General features: G+C 42.2%; 3 protein-coding genes across 6 annotated transcripts in view; all 3 read left to right on the top strand.

Moving 5' to 3' along the window:
- The first annotated feature begins 107 nt into the window (after positions 1–107).
- LOC144003727 (uncharacterized) lies at positions 108–4,551 on the top strand. Of its 2 annotated transcripts, none has more exons than XM_077500253.1 (10): positions 108–406; positions 1,041–1,109; positions 1,928–1,993; positions 2,112–2,237; positions 2,363–2,437; positions 2,526–2,615; positions 2,680–2,756; positions 2,842–2,911; positions 3,029–3,112; positions 3,193–4,551. In XM_077500253.1, exons 1-10 carry the CDS (start codon positions 395–397, stop codon positions 3,271–3,273), a joined length of 750 nt encoding a protein of 249 aa, XP_077356379.1. In that variant the 5' UTR covers positions 108–394; the 3' UTR covers positions 3,274–4,551. The 2 variants fall into 2 exon arrangements, with proteins under 2 accessions (XP_077356379.1, XP_077356378.1); XM_077500252.1 differs by having other exon boundaries at positions 2,526–2,621.
- A 1,555-nt stretch (positions 4,552–6,106) lies between these two features.
- LOC144003728 (tetraspanin-8-like) lies at positions 6,107–13,049 on the top strand. Of its 2 annotated transcripts, none has more exons than XM_077500256.1 (9): positions 6,107–6,253; positions 7,599–7,655; positions 10,038–10,157; positions 10,262–10,336; positions 11,153–11,248; positions 11,329–11,463; positions 11,527–11,559; positions 12,472–12,591; positions 12,644–12,785. In XM_077500256.1, exons 1-8 carry the CDS (start codon positions 6,194–6,196, stop codon positions 12,562–12,564), a joined length of 669 nt encoding a protein of 222 aa, XP_077356382.1. In that variant the 5' UTR covers positions 6,107–6,193; the 3' UTR covers positions 12,565–12,591; positions 12,644–12,785. The 2 variants fall into 2 exon arrangements, with proteins under 2 accessions (XP_077356382.1, XP_077356380.1); XM_077500254.1 differs by having other exon boundaries at positions 6,108–6,253; positions 12,472–12,555; positions 12,683–13,049.
- A 1,189-nt stretch (positions 13,050–14,238) lies between these two features.
- LOC144003313 (thyrotropin-releasing hormone-degrading ectoenzyme-like) overlaps positions 14,239–14,933 on the top strand; it is a 48,334-nt gene continuing 47,639 nt past the window's right edge. The window contains exon 1 of one of the 2 annotated variants that reach the window (XM_077499431.1): positions 14,239–14,536. In XM_077499431.1, the coding sequence (XP_077355557.1) occupies positions 14,498–14,536 (39 nt within the window). In that variant the 5' untranslated portion in view covers positions 14,239–14,497. The remainder of the gene's footprint in view (positions 14,537–14,933) is intronic. The other variant, XM_077499432.1, reaches the window with a different exon arrangement.

Here is a 14,933-nt window from a genome sequence, read left to right as displayed (position 1 = left end):
TGATTTTTATTTGTGCAGATTGTTTCCTATTCCACATGCACTGATTGTTTGCTCTGTGTAAACAATCTTATTCCGCTTCAGTAGAACCCGAATGAAATGAAATGAAGATTTATTTACACGCACCGTTATTCCACGGTGCTTCTAAATTTTGTTCCCAGCCGCTTTTAACTTTGCTGCAGGATGCTTGTAAGTTTTGTTCCAGCTCTTCTAAGGTGCCTCTAAACTTTATTCCACTTGTTGCCAGGCGCTTCGTTATTCCAGTTTCCTCGCGATCTGTTCCTCGATTGTCCCGCAGCGGCCGTGCGAGTGACGAAGAGCAGGACTCGCCGTCCTTCATCCGACTCGTCTGCTTGATTGAAACGTTTTTGAACACGGACGACTGGAGAGGCGCAGAATGGAAAATTACGTAAACACGCACACTTTGTTCCAATGCGTTTCTACCTTTGATTTAATTTGTGTTTCAAGGTTTTTCTACATTTGATCTACAAATGTGCTTCCATTTTTATTCCACGTATTCCAAAGTGTTTTATATTTATTCCACTTGTTTCAAGGTGCTGTTAAGTTTGTTTCAGTCGTTCTGAGGTGCTCCCAACATGAGTTGCTTCTAGATTTATTCCAGTTGTAGCTAACTGCTCTGACCTGTGATCCACTTTGTCCCGGAGTGGGCGCACACATATCGGTGTTATTTTTAGCCTCGAGTCAACAGTGTTGACGTTAATGACCTCACTGAATTCTTTCCCTCCACTTTATCTTTTCAACATCAAGTTGAACGTGTCAAGCACTTGTTCTTATTTGCTCTTTCGCTAAGTTAAGTGGTAGCTCGCCTCTATGTTTCATGTTTATTTCAAACAAATGTGATTTTTTTTTTTTTTTCTCGGTGGTCATCATCTGTTTCCTCCTTTGTCCTCGCCTCCTTCGCTTGTCTCCTCTGCAGCTGATCTTCCAAACTTGGTCATGTTCTTCCAGGAACGCGCATCCATCACGCTCGTACGCACGCACGCACGCTCGCTTGGAGGTTATTTTGGTTTGGTCTCTTGCAGGCGTCGGTCATGGCTCGCTGTCGGAGTCACTTGCGAGGACTCGACGTCTGCGTCACGCTGATGCTCACGGTAAGCCCACACGCCAACCTCACCTGCGATGACGTCACCGAGACGGGAGTTGTTTTCGGAACCAAAACTGCCTCAAGTTTTGGGGCCATTATATTGGTACATTTTACAAATGTGGAAATAGTTGGAAAATATTGTCAACAAATATCACGACATGTTGTCCAAACAAGTTATTTTTTTGTATCAGTTTTGCCGCTTTTTACGTGTGACTTACAGGCATTGGAAAGTGGAACCACGTTTATAAATATATGGCGCATCCATTAACTCATTTGCTCCCAATAACGTATAAATACGTTTTTTTTGTTTTAAGTGTCCCAAAGATGTATTTGTTTTTTTTTGTTTTTTAATGCTAGACTAGAGCATACAGAAGGCTTTGATGCAGCCTTTCAACTGCAAAGAACGGTTGCAGAAATGGTAGTTATTACACAAACGGCCAGCAGGTGGCAGCAGAACAAAGGAGATCAACCAGGGCCATGTTGAGAAAAAAGCTCAGTTACTTAGAATTTTGAATCGATTTGTGAAAACTGATGAAACTTCGCTCACTTCTAATGCTAATTGCTGCAAAATGGAAACGGATAGAAACATACTTTTTTTTTCCCCCTGATGAAAGAAGAGACTTTAAACTTTCTTTTGATAGGTTCCATGATTTTATAGCATTAGAAGACAATATTCTGTGGGCCTTGCAAAATCAGTCAAAATCCGGTAAAACAGCGAACGGGATTGCGAAATGTGAAAATGGCGGCGAGTGAACGAGTTTAGAATGTCACTTTGGAATTTTCCAAATATTGTCCCGTTAAGATTTTAAGGATGCCGTTGTGCAGGTGTGCGGTGTGGTGATGATCGCTGTTGCTTTCTCCTCTGTTGACGTCGGCGTCCCTGTTGCTGAGGTGAACACATGCACATTGTGATTTGAAGTTTTGTTTTGTTTTTGTTTTAAATTGTGTCAATTAAAAAAAAAAAAAAAAACACGCACACGAATGATGACCGTGTGTGTATATCGTCCAGTTGTTTGAGGAAGTTTCCAGTCGCGACGGTCTGCTGGTCCTGCAAGTGTTCGGACCGCTCACCGTCCTTTTGTCGCTCGTCGGCGTCTGTGCTGCTGCTTTGGACCTCAGGACGCTGCTGCTGCTGGTGAGAGTTATTTGTGCAAGGCCTTCAGAGGGCGTCACGTGACCATTGTGCTGTCACTTGTTCCCACGATGCTGCATTTAACTGACGCACACACACATGCAGCTGACATGTTTGTGTCGTTTCAGTTCAGCGGCGTGATGTCGGTGGAGTTGGTGTCGATGCTGGTGGCGTCGTCGCCGCTGGTTCAGCTGCAAGTGGAGGTAAACGGCCGGCGCCGTTGGCGCCCCCCTCTGTCCGCCAGCCGCTACAGCGCCTCTCAGCCTTTTTCTCCTCTCCTGTCGTCATCAGATGGACGCCGCCGTCGACGAGGCGTTCGTCAACGCGACGCCGCTGCACCGGGCCGACCCGTACGTCCGTGACCAGATGGACAAGCTGCAGGTCCAGGTGGGGTCGCCGCCGCTGCTCGCTGGCGCCCCCTGACGGCTGCCGTCTCTGTCTGCAGGACGCTTGCTGCGGCCTGAGAGGCCCCCAAGACTGGGAGGAGCTACTTCCCGCGTCCTGTCTCTGCGTTCCGGACAGGTGCGCACGAAACACGAACTCTTTTGGATACGAGGGGCGCGTGCGCACGCGCTTGGAAAACAGTTTGTCTCGTTTGTCTTGTCAGCCCGCCGTCACGTGAGCCGTGCATGCTGGCGACCGCTCCCGATGTTCACGAGACTTTGATTCATTCCAAGGTATCCGATGACACGATTGTCACATCAGCGCCGTGTTCATTTTTCATGTGAGAGTAGTGAGCGTGCGCGTGCGCACGTTGGCGTTCATTCGTTTGTGCGCGTGTGCGTCTTTGTCAGCCGTGCGGTCCCATCCTGAAGAGTCACGTGAGCTTCCCCATCAAACTCAGGATCGGCATCATTTCAACCTTTGCCACCTTGGCGGTAAACACACCTACACCTTATACGTAAAAAAAAAAAAAAAAAAAAAAAAAAATGACCGCGTATGTGTGCACGCGTTGCAGGTGACGGCCGCGGCGGTGTCGTTGGCGTTGGCACTTTGCCAACGCGCTCCAGCGGACGCGTCCAACACGCCCATCAAATAGCAACACCACGACGCCGAGCCCGCGTGGCCACGCCTCCACGTTTCACTAACAACCAATCAACAATCTCGGTCAGGCCCTAAGGCGACGTGGTAGAAAAAAAACAAAAAACGTTGCACTCCCTCGCAAAACAACTTCGAGGGAACGCAAAGTTGTTGTTTTTTTTTGCCTACTATTTCACCTTAGGTACGCCGTAAGCACTTCCGGGTCATCTTCCATGTGAACAAAAGCGACTCGGATGGAGCATGTTATTTTCCACTGCTTTGTTTACGCGTCGCTTTTGTTCACATGGAAGATGACCCGGAAGTGTTTATGGCGCAGCGAAGGTGACATGGTGACATGACAACTTTGCGAACGCAAAATGTTTTGCGAGGAAACGCAGTTTTTTTTCCTACCATGTCACCTTAGGGGCTCCGTACGGTCGCACTTCCGCAAAAAAAAACAAAAACGAGTCACTTCCATCAAATTACTTCTTTTGTCCACATGGGGGAGACAGTGAGGCATGATCGGCTCTCAGTGGACTTTTTAGTCACACGAATGTTTGTGTGCGTGGGAGTGTGTGTTATTTTGTGTCCGTGATTTGGATAAAGATAAAATGACATTTTAGGAGCAGCGCATGATTTCTTTCTTGACACGCTGGCGTCTTAAATAAATGTTGACCCTGCAGCGACATAAGATGATCAAATGGGGGCAACGATATCAAGTTGATCTATTTTCATGCTGAAAAAAAGAACACAAATATTTTTGAATCGTGACTGAACAGTTTGTCATGCTAATTTTGCCTCTTTATGTTGCATTAAAAGAAATTGAGCCGTAGCAGTTGTTTGTTGTAAAAGGACGATTTTGTTGTCTCTGCGCGATCTTTGTAAAGTATTGAAAAGTTTCGTTAGCCTGAATGCTCGCTATGCTAACGTGAGCGAAAAGAAGCGTTTCGTTTGTTGGACTCCGCTCAAAGCATTTCCATCAAAAATGTATCCTGTCTTAGCCACGCCCATGCAGGAGTGCGTCATAAACAAGTTAGTGATGTCATTACTGTACGTTTTGATCAAGTGCCCTATTATACAGTGATATTTTTTGCTCATTAAAATACACATGACAACCAATATAGTTGCTTTTTGAGTGGAGAGCATGCTCCAGGAAGGAATGTAGCTCACAGCTCAAGGCACCACTGCTGTGTGTACACTGTGCAATGTCATCTTTTTACTGTATTTGGAGGAGAAGAAAAAAAAACAAGCTGGCTCTCAAAAAGACAATAAATAATGTAAGTATGCGATAGTGCAACGATATTTGTTGTTGTCTTCTGTATTGATTGCGAAATCTTGTATTGCAAAAAAGATCATCTCGACTCGGGCAAGTGCTCGCTTGCAAGGAATCCCAAAACCAGTTTCAACCAGAAAAATGAACGCTCATTTCCTCGTCATCACCTGCGGCTAAATGTGAGTTGTTATTATTATTTTTTTATTGGTCGTGTGTGTGTACATGCACGATAACACGATTGCTTACCCACAGGAATGCCTGCCTTCTGTCTCCAGGCCAACAGGGGGCGACATCACGGTGGACCACTCCGTGCTTTTCCTTCGTGAGGTCAGTTTTGCCACACAAACAAACAAACATTTCAAACTTTTATCCTTCGTGTCCAACATGAAAAACACTTTCAACGAGCTGTCTCATTCGATTTTATTTATTTGACTTTTTTTGTTTTGTTTTTTTAACTGTCTTTTCAATCTACATTTTTGTACTCAGTGAAAGTAGTACAAGTATTGTCAGGCATGTTCCTGTCAAGGAACTACGTTGTCGTACTCGGATGGCCAAGTTGGGTCCTCAAGAGCCCCTATCCAGCCTGTTTTCATGTCTCCCTCCTTCAGCACAGCTGAATCGAATGATCAGCTCATCAGCAAGCTTTGCAGAAGCCTGATAACGATCTTGATCATGAATCAGGTGTGTTCGTGGAGAGAAAGGTGGAAAACAGGCTGGATAGGACCCCGTTGTCGTAGAATTAGAACGCTGGTGCCTTGCAGCTCCGCTTACCTGTTGGCTTAATGATGTTAATTATTAGATTAATTCTCGAAATTGTTATGACATTTCTAGAAAGAGTCAGATAACGAGCATTTTGAGTTCACCCTTGACAATGCCACATTTTTTTTTTAAAGATATATATATTTTTAAAGTACAATTTCCATAAATGTGAGCCAAAAAAATGAAAAGAATCAAGTTTTCCTGTTGGGCCGCCAGGATGGACCGAACCGGTCCCCAATTCCCACCCGGGCTCAGCTATGTCCTTCCTGCTTGACACCCAAAAACACACAACACATCCTTCCTCTCAGTCGCTTTCACAATAAAAGGCACATTCCTCAAATGTGGCGTCGCGCCGTTATAGGCTGCTCATGCGCGTCACCATGGCAACGGGCCAGAAACTTTTTGACGAGCGTGCTTGAAAGTTTTCGGCTTGTTTTGAGGCCTTCGTGCGTCGGATTTACATCAACACGTCAGTCACGTGATCCCTGGCGGCCAATCGGGATGCGGGAACATTTGATCTGTTTGGGACTTTTCTCTGAGGCCTTCTTGGCAAAAGTACAAGACGGACGCGCACGCACACACACCGAGGGAGTGGGTGTGTTGCCCTCTCCACACTTCAACCCGTCATCGATGTCAAACAAAAGTGATGCAAAACACACTTTTCAACTTTTTTAAACTCAACTTTTGTTATTTAGCTTTGACAGTATTTCCAATAAAACCCAAGAATGCGATCATCCACAATTGTGCGTGCGTGCGTGTGTGTTTTGTTTTTTTGGGCGGACGGGGGCGGGTCCTGGGTGTCATCGCTCTCTCCATCTTTTCCATCCCGACAAGCTGCAGCTCATCATAGCGAGGCACGCACGCACGCACGCACGCACGCACGCACAAGCTCGACCGTCGTGTCAAGATGGGAAAAATTAACAGCTGCCTCAAATGTCTTTTTGTCTTCTTCAATGTCGTCTTTGCCGTAAGTACAACTTGCTTGCTCACGTCACCTTTTACCACATGTAACATGAGAAGTCACTCGCTTGTTGTGTCATTTGTTGCTGAAACTATTTTTTTTCACATGGGAAAAATACATTTTTCATCATTTAAAATGTTTGTTTTAACCATTGGGAAAAAACTGAATTATTTTAGTTTATGGATTTTTTTTTTTGTGGTGAGGTCTACAGTTTAAATCAAGACTATTTAATTCTCATAAGAATAAAATGAGTTTGTATAGTTAAAGTAATTATAGTTTTTTTTTAATTAATAATAATGTAGTAATGTTTTCTTGTTTGAAGTCAACCAAAAGTTATTCAGCTTAATTTTTATTGACGTTATTATTGAGTGCTAATAATTACATGTTGTTGTTACATAAAAATACATTTTGTTTTTGAAGGCGAGTTAATTATTATTTTTTGTATATAGTAATGTAATTTGTGTTTTTAACTTTTGGAAGCAAACAGAAGGTTTTTCAAAATGTATTTGGAGGTGATGAAGTGTAAATAAAAAACATGTCAAAGCATAAAAATGCAACTGCTCTGTGAAGAAACGTTTTCAAAAGGGGGGGAAAAAAAGCAAATGTAATTTGTTTGTACAGATAAAGTTGTCAATTTGGAGGGAATCGAGTTCCCAGAAGAATGCATGTGATTGCGTAACAACACACGCAACAATAAAAATGTCCAGGAACTCCGAGTAGATTTCCACTTGAAAAAAACAACAAAAAAAAAGCAAAAAGGTTCAGCTCAGGTCGTGTTTTTTTCCCCCCCAAAAGGCAAAAGTGGGAAACGCCCCCCCACACCCCCCCCGTTTCAAACCGCCCCAGCACTTTTCTTTCTTGTTCTTATTTTTAACGAGGCGCACAACATTCTCCTTTTACAGCTGCAACATGTCTGCTCTCATTTCTTTCTTCGCTGCGGCCTGGAGGGGGATTTCTTCTTTTCCAAGTCTCTTTAAAAGTTGAGCATCGTGTCAAATTGTGTTTTAGATTTTGGCTTGGGGGCAAAAGTCGAAGTTTGTAAGGTGCCACCGAGATGAACGACGTCGTCCGCGTGTTCCAGTTTGCCTTTCGTTAGGTTTCGTTTCCTGTTTGTCGCGTTATCTTACGTTATCTTTTGCTCCGTCAGACTGCACGACGTCTCCCAACACTTTCGCTTTTTGTTTGGAGCACAACTTGTGTTGGTGTTCTGAACGTTCCATCGTGTAAACTTCGATCGTGTCACATGAAAGCACGATTCACGTTGCATGACATCAAAGTTGACCCCACACGACCTTTCGGCCACGACGTGAGCGGTCATGGTGTGCGTTGTGATTTCTTTCTTTCTTTTTAGATCATCGGATGTCTGCTGATCTTTGGGGCCGTGAAGGCCAGCGTCTTCAGTTCGCAGGTAAGCCACACAAACAACCAACACTTTCAAAATAAAAGGATTTTCACGATAAAACACTAGGGGAAAAAAAAAAAAGAAATACAAAACCCTGGCGTCAAAAAAAATAATCTACTTCATCTCATAGCACTTTAACTATGACAAAACTACTGTAAAAAAAAACAAAAAAAAAACTAATCACAATTACTTCAGCAACTCTAAATAAAACAAACTGAAAAGTATTCCTACGACTCTGCTGGCCTGTCCATCTGGCATACAGGGCAGATACTCGGTGGGCCGGCCTCTTTTGGGGCCAATGAAGTGCTTTTTAATTATTTTTTTTCCCTACATTTCACCACAAGAGACTGGCCCACAATTTACAAGGCTAAGTTCATTCATCCATTTCGAATATAGAAAGCAAACTGAAACATCGTCAATAAAGTGGCAGAACTACTTTAGGCAAGAGTTGGGCAAAACGCCAGGGCCGATTATTTTTATTTTATTTTTTTTGTACCAGTCCAGCCCTGGTAACTACTAGGGATGTCACGATAAGGGCAATATCGTGACATCGTAATATGAAAATTGCCACAATATCGTCGTCGTCATGGTCGCAATATTTAAAAGGAACACATCTGTTAAAAAAAAAAAAAAAAAAAAGTCAGGTTGATTTCCATTTGTGCATTTCTAGCACCCTCTAGTGGCTAGTTTATTAGTGCAATTTAATTTTCATGAGGGATGTTTTGGCCTTCTATGTTTCAAATCGATGCTAATTGTCAGATGAAGGGGAACCAAATTTGCTTGTGAAACGATCAATGTGTGCTTGCATTAGCAAGGAAGTGACTCAATATTGTTATGAGAAATTGTAGCTGGTTTATATGCATTGCTGTTATATACAAAAGCACAATATTGTGTTTTTTAGTGTGAGCTCTCTTATTTAAAATACTGCAATCTTTTTTGAATATCGCCAACGCCCCCGCGATATCGTGATAATATCGTATAATAATGTTTGGATATTGTTGCATCTAGTAACTACTACAGTATTTATTTCTATTAAAAAAAAATTGTACTACAGAAAACATTTTAAAATCAACTATGTGAACAACGATCAGTAGTTGTTGTTGCTCCTACAAATCCTTTCAAACGAATGGAAAAACTCCAACAATGTGTAAAGTGTGACGTTGTTGCGCACATGTTTTCAATTTCCTTCAACTTGCTGCGTTTGGCTTGAATGGAAGCGAAAACGTCCGCTTTTGTTTCCGTCGGATTTTTCCCAGCGAGGACGATCGCGGCCCGACGGAGCGGCGAGCGCGTTTGCGCTTTTCGCTTCGTAGCATCCGTGATGAACGTTTAACAGCGTTTGCTGTTAGTGAGGAAGGTGTCCAATTTCCTGGAATGCTCGTCAAGGCCGTGGCGGGAAACGGCGTAAGAGGGAAGAAAAAAAAAAAAAAAATCTTGCCCCTGTGCCAATGTCAAACAATCCACATGTGTGTGGATGTGGATGAGTTGAACGGGGCCCCCTCCCCAAAATGTCCCTCCCCCTCCCACTCCTTGTTATGTGAGCTGCCCGAGTGGATTCGGTCCAAGTGAAATCACAGTCAGATGGCGGCAAAGTCAACAAGTTGCATTTGGAGGAAAAAGTTGATTAGCGTGACGAGGAGGCGGAGACAAACGTTTCCCGCAGGCGTTTTTTTTGTTTGTTTTAACAAACAACGCACACACACCCAACAGCGACCTTTCCACATTATGGCCAATAACAACAACAACAACAATGTCATGTTTAATTTAATTCATGCAGACTGGGCACGCCCTATCTTTAACTCCGCCCACCAACCCTTCGCCTCAGGCAAAGTCAAAATATTTCTTTCCTTCATTTAGGATATTAGCAAGTTTATTTATTCGGCGCTCTTACTTAAATTGATTTTTTACAGTTGATAATTACTTTACTCATTAGGGCATAATAATTCATTGTATTTAAAAAAACAAAAGAGAATTAGTTAGATTATTCAAATGTGATGTAAATTCACAGCCAATCAAAATCAAAGCTGCACTTTAACAATTTGCCTCCAAAAATGTCTTTACAATAGCCTTTTATTGAACTAGTTATGACTGAAACTTGTTTTAATTAGTCGATGAACAGCTTAGCTGTTCATTCGACTGGATTCGAGTTGGAATTTTCCGCTCGGTCTGAATATGGACGTCACGTGTGCGTTGCGTACATGAAGGGAAACTGCAGTTTCATTTTTTTGGCCACAGGTGGCAGCAGTGATTCAAAATTCAATTATCTGCATTCAATAGCTTTAAAAAAATAAAAATAAAAAAATAAATAATGAAGAATAATCGAAATGACAATGAATGATTTTGTTGTGAAATTGTGTTTGTGTCATTTCCGGCTTGTAATTGCGGCAGCTGTCGGCGGTGGGCGCGCCAGGCCTGGGCTGGGTTTGGGTGTTCGCCATCGGCGTCCTGGCCATTTCCTGTTTGGGAATCTACGCGGGAATATCCGAGAAGGAGCTCGCCCTCAAGATCGTAGGCGGCCACGCAAAAAAATCAAATCAAATCAAATCAAGTGAAGATGGCGGCAGCGCGTGTGCGTCACTCACGTGTTGTCGTTGTTCGTTTGTTGTTGGCAGTTTGCCGGCTTCATGGCGGTGGGGATGATCATCATGCTGATCTTCGGCATCGTGGTGGTCGTCATGAGGAACAAGGTCAAAACCCGTTTTGGGCCATTCAGACAATCATGACAGCAAACAAATCAGTTAGCCAACTAAAAAGTGCATCTTTGCTTAGGAAAAAGTGACTATGAAATATAGATTTATTTATTTTTAGTTACAGAAGAGGATTAGGGCCAGTGAAAAGAGGAAGAAAAAAAAAAGGATTCTCACTTTATTCTCAGAATTCATCCTGACTTTAAAGTCAGAATTTTCACTTTAATTTCAGAATTCTAACTTTAAAGTCAGAATTGGAAGACTTTTAACATCAGAATTCTGATTTCATTCTCAGAATTCTGAGTTGACTTTAAAGTCAGAATTCTCACTTTAAAATCCGAATTCGGATTTTATATTCATAATTCTGACTTTAAAGTCAGAATTCTCACTTTAAAATCCGAATTCGGATTTTATATTCATAATTCTGACTTTAAAGTCAGAATTTGAAGACTTTTAATGTTAGAATTCTGATTTCTTTCTCAGAATTCTGAGTTGTGAGAATTTTCACTTTAATTTCAGAATTTAAAGACTTTAAAGTCATAATTCTGATTTTATAAAGTTCAAATCATGCCAAAGCTTTTTTTTTCTTCCTCTCTTCACTGGCCCTAATCGTCTTCCGTATTTTGATTCTATTTTTGGGGATGTCTGAAATGTATTCAGGAACTGACATGATTTTCCTTTAGCAAATATTGCTTTTGTTTAGTTTTTTTGCCGAATTTGCTTTTGGTTGTTTGGAGCACCAGAGCAAGCACATATTTGCACTTGTCCAGTGTTGGAAAAGTGTCGTTTAAGTTTCACATTTTGTCGCTGCCGAAGGTTCGCGAGAGTTTCCGCAGCACGTCGGCCGAGGTGAGCAAGCCGTTCATGGCGGAGGAAGGATTTCGCAACATGCTGGAGCAGCTGCAGGACAGCGTGAGAGCCAAACGGCCAAGCCGCCTTCACACGCGCATGTCGGCGACGCGCTTCAGAAACGTTGCGGCGTGACTTTGTAGGGTCATTGTTGCGGCTTGGCGAGCGCCAGCGATTGGGGCGACGAGATTCCCGCCACGTGCAAGTGCGAACCCGGCCTGGACGGCTTCGGAGGTTTCGGAACGTTCGGACATAGCGGCTGCAAAGCTCGACCTCAGGTAGCCGCCGCCACAACCGCGCCTTCGCTAACACGTCACTGAGCGGCGCCATTTTGTCTGCAGGGAACCACCGGCCCCAATCAGATCTACCAGCAAGTAAGACCACACCCACAACACACAGAATTCAAACCCTGACACCAGTTGAACCCGACGACACAAAAACGCGTCCACCTTCATCAAGCTAGCATAGCCAAAAAGCAACAGGAGGTCGGCCATTTTGGTTTCAAGAAGTCACAAATTCCCTCAGCAATAAGTCGTAGTAACTCCCAACACTCTAAAAGTAAAAAATAACCCAAATTGGGTCAAACACTCTTGAGTTATTAATCATTACATTCATACAATTATTACAGTTAATTAAGAATTTAATCTACAAAGCAACCCATTTCATTTCATATGAGCTTGTTTTGTGAATTGGGTCAAAAATGAACCGACCCAACTTGTTGAGTTATTTCATCCAAAACGTTGAGTCAAATGAAATTAATAACCCACAAGGCAACCCAATTTTGGGGTTATTTTGTGGGTTATTTATTTAATCCAATATTTGGCTAAATTGAATAACGTATTTGAATGAGGTGAAAAATGAACCGACCCAAAAAGTTGGGTAAATGAAGTTAATAACCCACAAGGCAACCCAATTTTTGGGGTTATTTGACACACCTTTTTCATTTCTATGAATAACCCAAAAAGTTGAGTTGGTCCCTTTTTGACTCAATTTGGGTTATAAAAAAAAAAAAGAAGTTTTTAGGCAATTGACTAACTGTTAGATCTGCTCGAAAATTCAAAATAAAATCAGCCGAATTGGGCGAACTTGCCTTTCATGCTATGTAACATAAAATAAAGAAATCAGCCATTTTGAGTTTGGGCATCCATTTTGGTGCCGTGACTTGATGTCATACTTGGACAATCTCCTACTTTGTCCAAACGAGCCCAATCGGGCTCCGATTTTCCAAACGCTGGATTGTGAAGCTCAACACAAACTTTCGTAAGCGTTGCAAATGTTCCCGGCAGACGTGCGGCGAATTGATCATCAGCTACGCCGACTTGTTCTTCAACATCGCCATCGGCTTCCTGTTTGGCTTCGCCATCACGGCGGTGAGTTGAGTTGTGTGGCGGGCGAGCCGGCGCCAGGCGAGGGCGCCAGGCGAGAGCGCCAGGCGAGGGCGCCAGGCGAGGGCGCCAGGCGAGAGCGCCTCCTAACCGTTGTGGCGTGCGCGTTTAGCTGCTGGGCCTGCTGGTGGCCCTCCTGATGATCCACCAGGTGAGACGTCACGACCAGGCCGGCGCCTCGTCCATGGCCATGAAGGGTTACTGACGTGGCGACAGCAGCACTTTGGTTTCTATTCATATGAGCTCTTCACAGTCCAAAACCTTTTTAGCCACCTGCACTATAACGACTCGACGTTTACAATCTGCTTTTGCTGCATATTTTTATATATACCTTTGATATGGATACAGTATAAATGATCTCAGCTGTGTTTTGTTTTTTATGATTTTATATTTTCACAAAGTAGAATTGTTATTCACTGTACATTTGTTTAGTTCGTGATGTCGAATGAACAACATTAAATTGTCTTTTCTTAACAATACGGAAGTGTGCCCGGTTTATATTTATACTGCCACCAGGTGGCGAAGGTGGGCACAGAAATAAAGAGACGCTAAACAAAGTGCAGGTTGGTCGTGCGACCAAAATTCTGGTTACGTTATTACTGTACATCTTTATACTGTACAATGTTATAGAATGATAGTTTTAAAGTAAAATAAATAAATCTAACAATTAACGGCAATGCCATTCATTTCCATTGTCAAAAGGTTGTTTGAGATACATTTTTTAAAATTTTAATTACATTATTAAACATTAACATGTACTTTTTTTTTTTTTTTTTTTTTAAACATTGTACCGCTATATAATTATCAGTTACAGCTATGATTTTCATATTAAAGTTATCAAGCGAAAAATAAGACGAGTTGAAAAATAAAAATGCACAGTAAAACAGGTTCTCTGGATATTTTACATAAATAAATAAATACATAACAGTTTCAACAACTTTTGATCAAGTTCAATATGGATATGAATTCCAATAGGAAAGGCACAAATCTAAGCAGACGAACTTTTTTTGGTTGTGAATTAAAAAAAAAAAAAAAGTGTGGCCGAAAGAACGACCAAATTAATTATTGAAAATTGTTGTCACTTGGGTTACTATAATAGCAACATCTTAACATCTTTCAGATTAAGAGTTTGTTGTGGAATTGTCAGTAGTTAGGTGACATGAATAAAACAGTCTGGAAAACAATTTGTCTTATTTGAAGCTTCAAATATATACAAAAGAACGGAACTGTGAGAGTAAATTATCATGAGAAGATGAAATCTTTGCAGCCTGCTTCGATTTTGGGAGGAGGAAAAGAGAAGGTCAGCTCGACAGGAAAGCAAGCAGTCGGTTGCGAGCAGGCTTATCAGTCAAGGTCACTCCGTTATTGCTTCATGTTCAAGAAAATACTAATGTCTACAATACAGTAGAAACATTGTATGTTAATACGTGTTAATTAAATCATTATTTCCCAGAAAAAGTTTGACATAGTTTCAAGAAATAAACCCCTACATCCGAACAAAAATTGATTTGTGTCAGTGGTCACACAGTCAAAGAAAACAATATTTAGTAGTTAAAAGCAGGTCCAATTATTTTTGAGTCGCGTATTTCGCGACATACTGACGTCATAGTTATTCGGCGTGCGTCTCGTGCTGGCGCCAGCAGGTGGCAGTACAGCGCAAGTGTTTACCGCCCACTTCCGGTCCTCGAGTTCACAAACTCGCTCAAGCAGCAGCGCTCATCTAATCAATTATTTTCACCTGGACAATTTTGTGATCACGAAACAATTGATCTGATGTGACCGATGGTCCACGCAGACATTTTTGTTGCGTTTTGTTTTGTTTTGTTTTGTTTGATCACACGCACAGAGAAGCTTCCAGACAAAAGCTGCACTTTGGATTTCTCTTCGATGCGTTTCACCAATTTGGTGCTGTCGACTGATTCCGAACATGCTCGACAGCAACAAACAACAGCAGCAGTTGAAGAAGGTGAGTGACGATTTGCTTCCTTCAACAATCGGCTTGAGGCCTTCACTTCCGCTCAAGTCAACTTTCGCAACATGGCTGACAATCTCCTTTGACCTTTGACTTGATACACGCAGGAAACGTGCTGTGTCGCTGCCTTTTTTTTCCCCTTTGAATCTTATTTTGGTGTGTGTCCATGCCTGTGAGTGACTTTTGTTTTTGTGTGCTTCTGAATGTGTTTGTGTGATTATCTGTCGTGTTTATGGGGGTCATAAAAAAACAAAAAACATTAAAAGCCATTCAAATTAAGGCCTTAAATGGCAAGAAGAATGAAATATTGTTAATTGTACCATGTCAAGAGACATCTAAAATGTCACTACAATTGTTGTTCATGCCTCATTTTACATACAACGTGTAAAGA

This window comes from Festucalex cinctus, chromosome 16 (assembly GCF_051991245.1).
Source record: "Festucalex cinctus isolate MCC-2025b chromosome 16, RoL_Fcin_1.0, whole genome shotgun sequence".
Lineage (NCBI taxonomy): Eukaryota > Metazoa > Chordata > Actinopteri > Syngnathiformes > Syngnathidae > Festucalex > Festucalex cinctus.
Note: the sequence above shows the minus strand (reverse complement) of the source record. Positions and strands in the feature narration are given on the sequence as shown.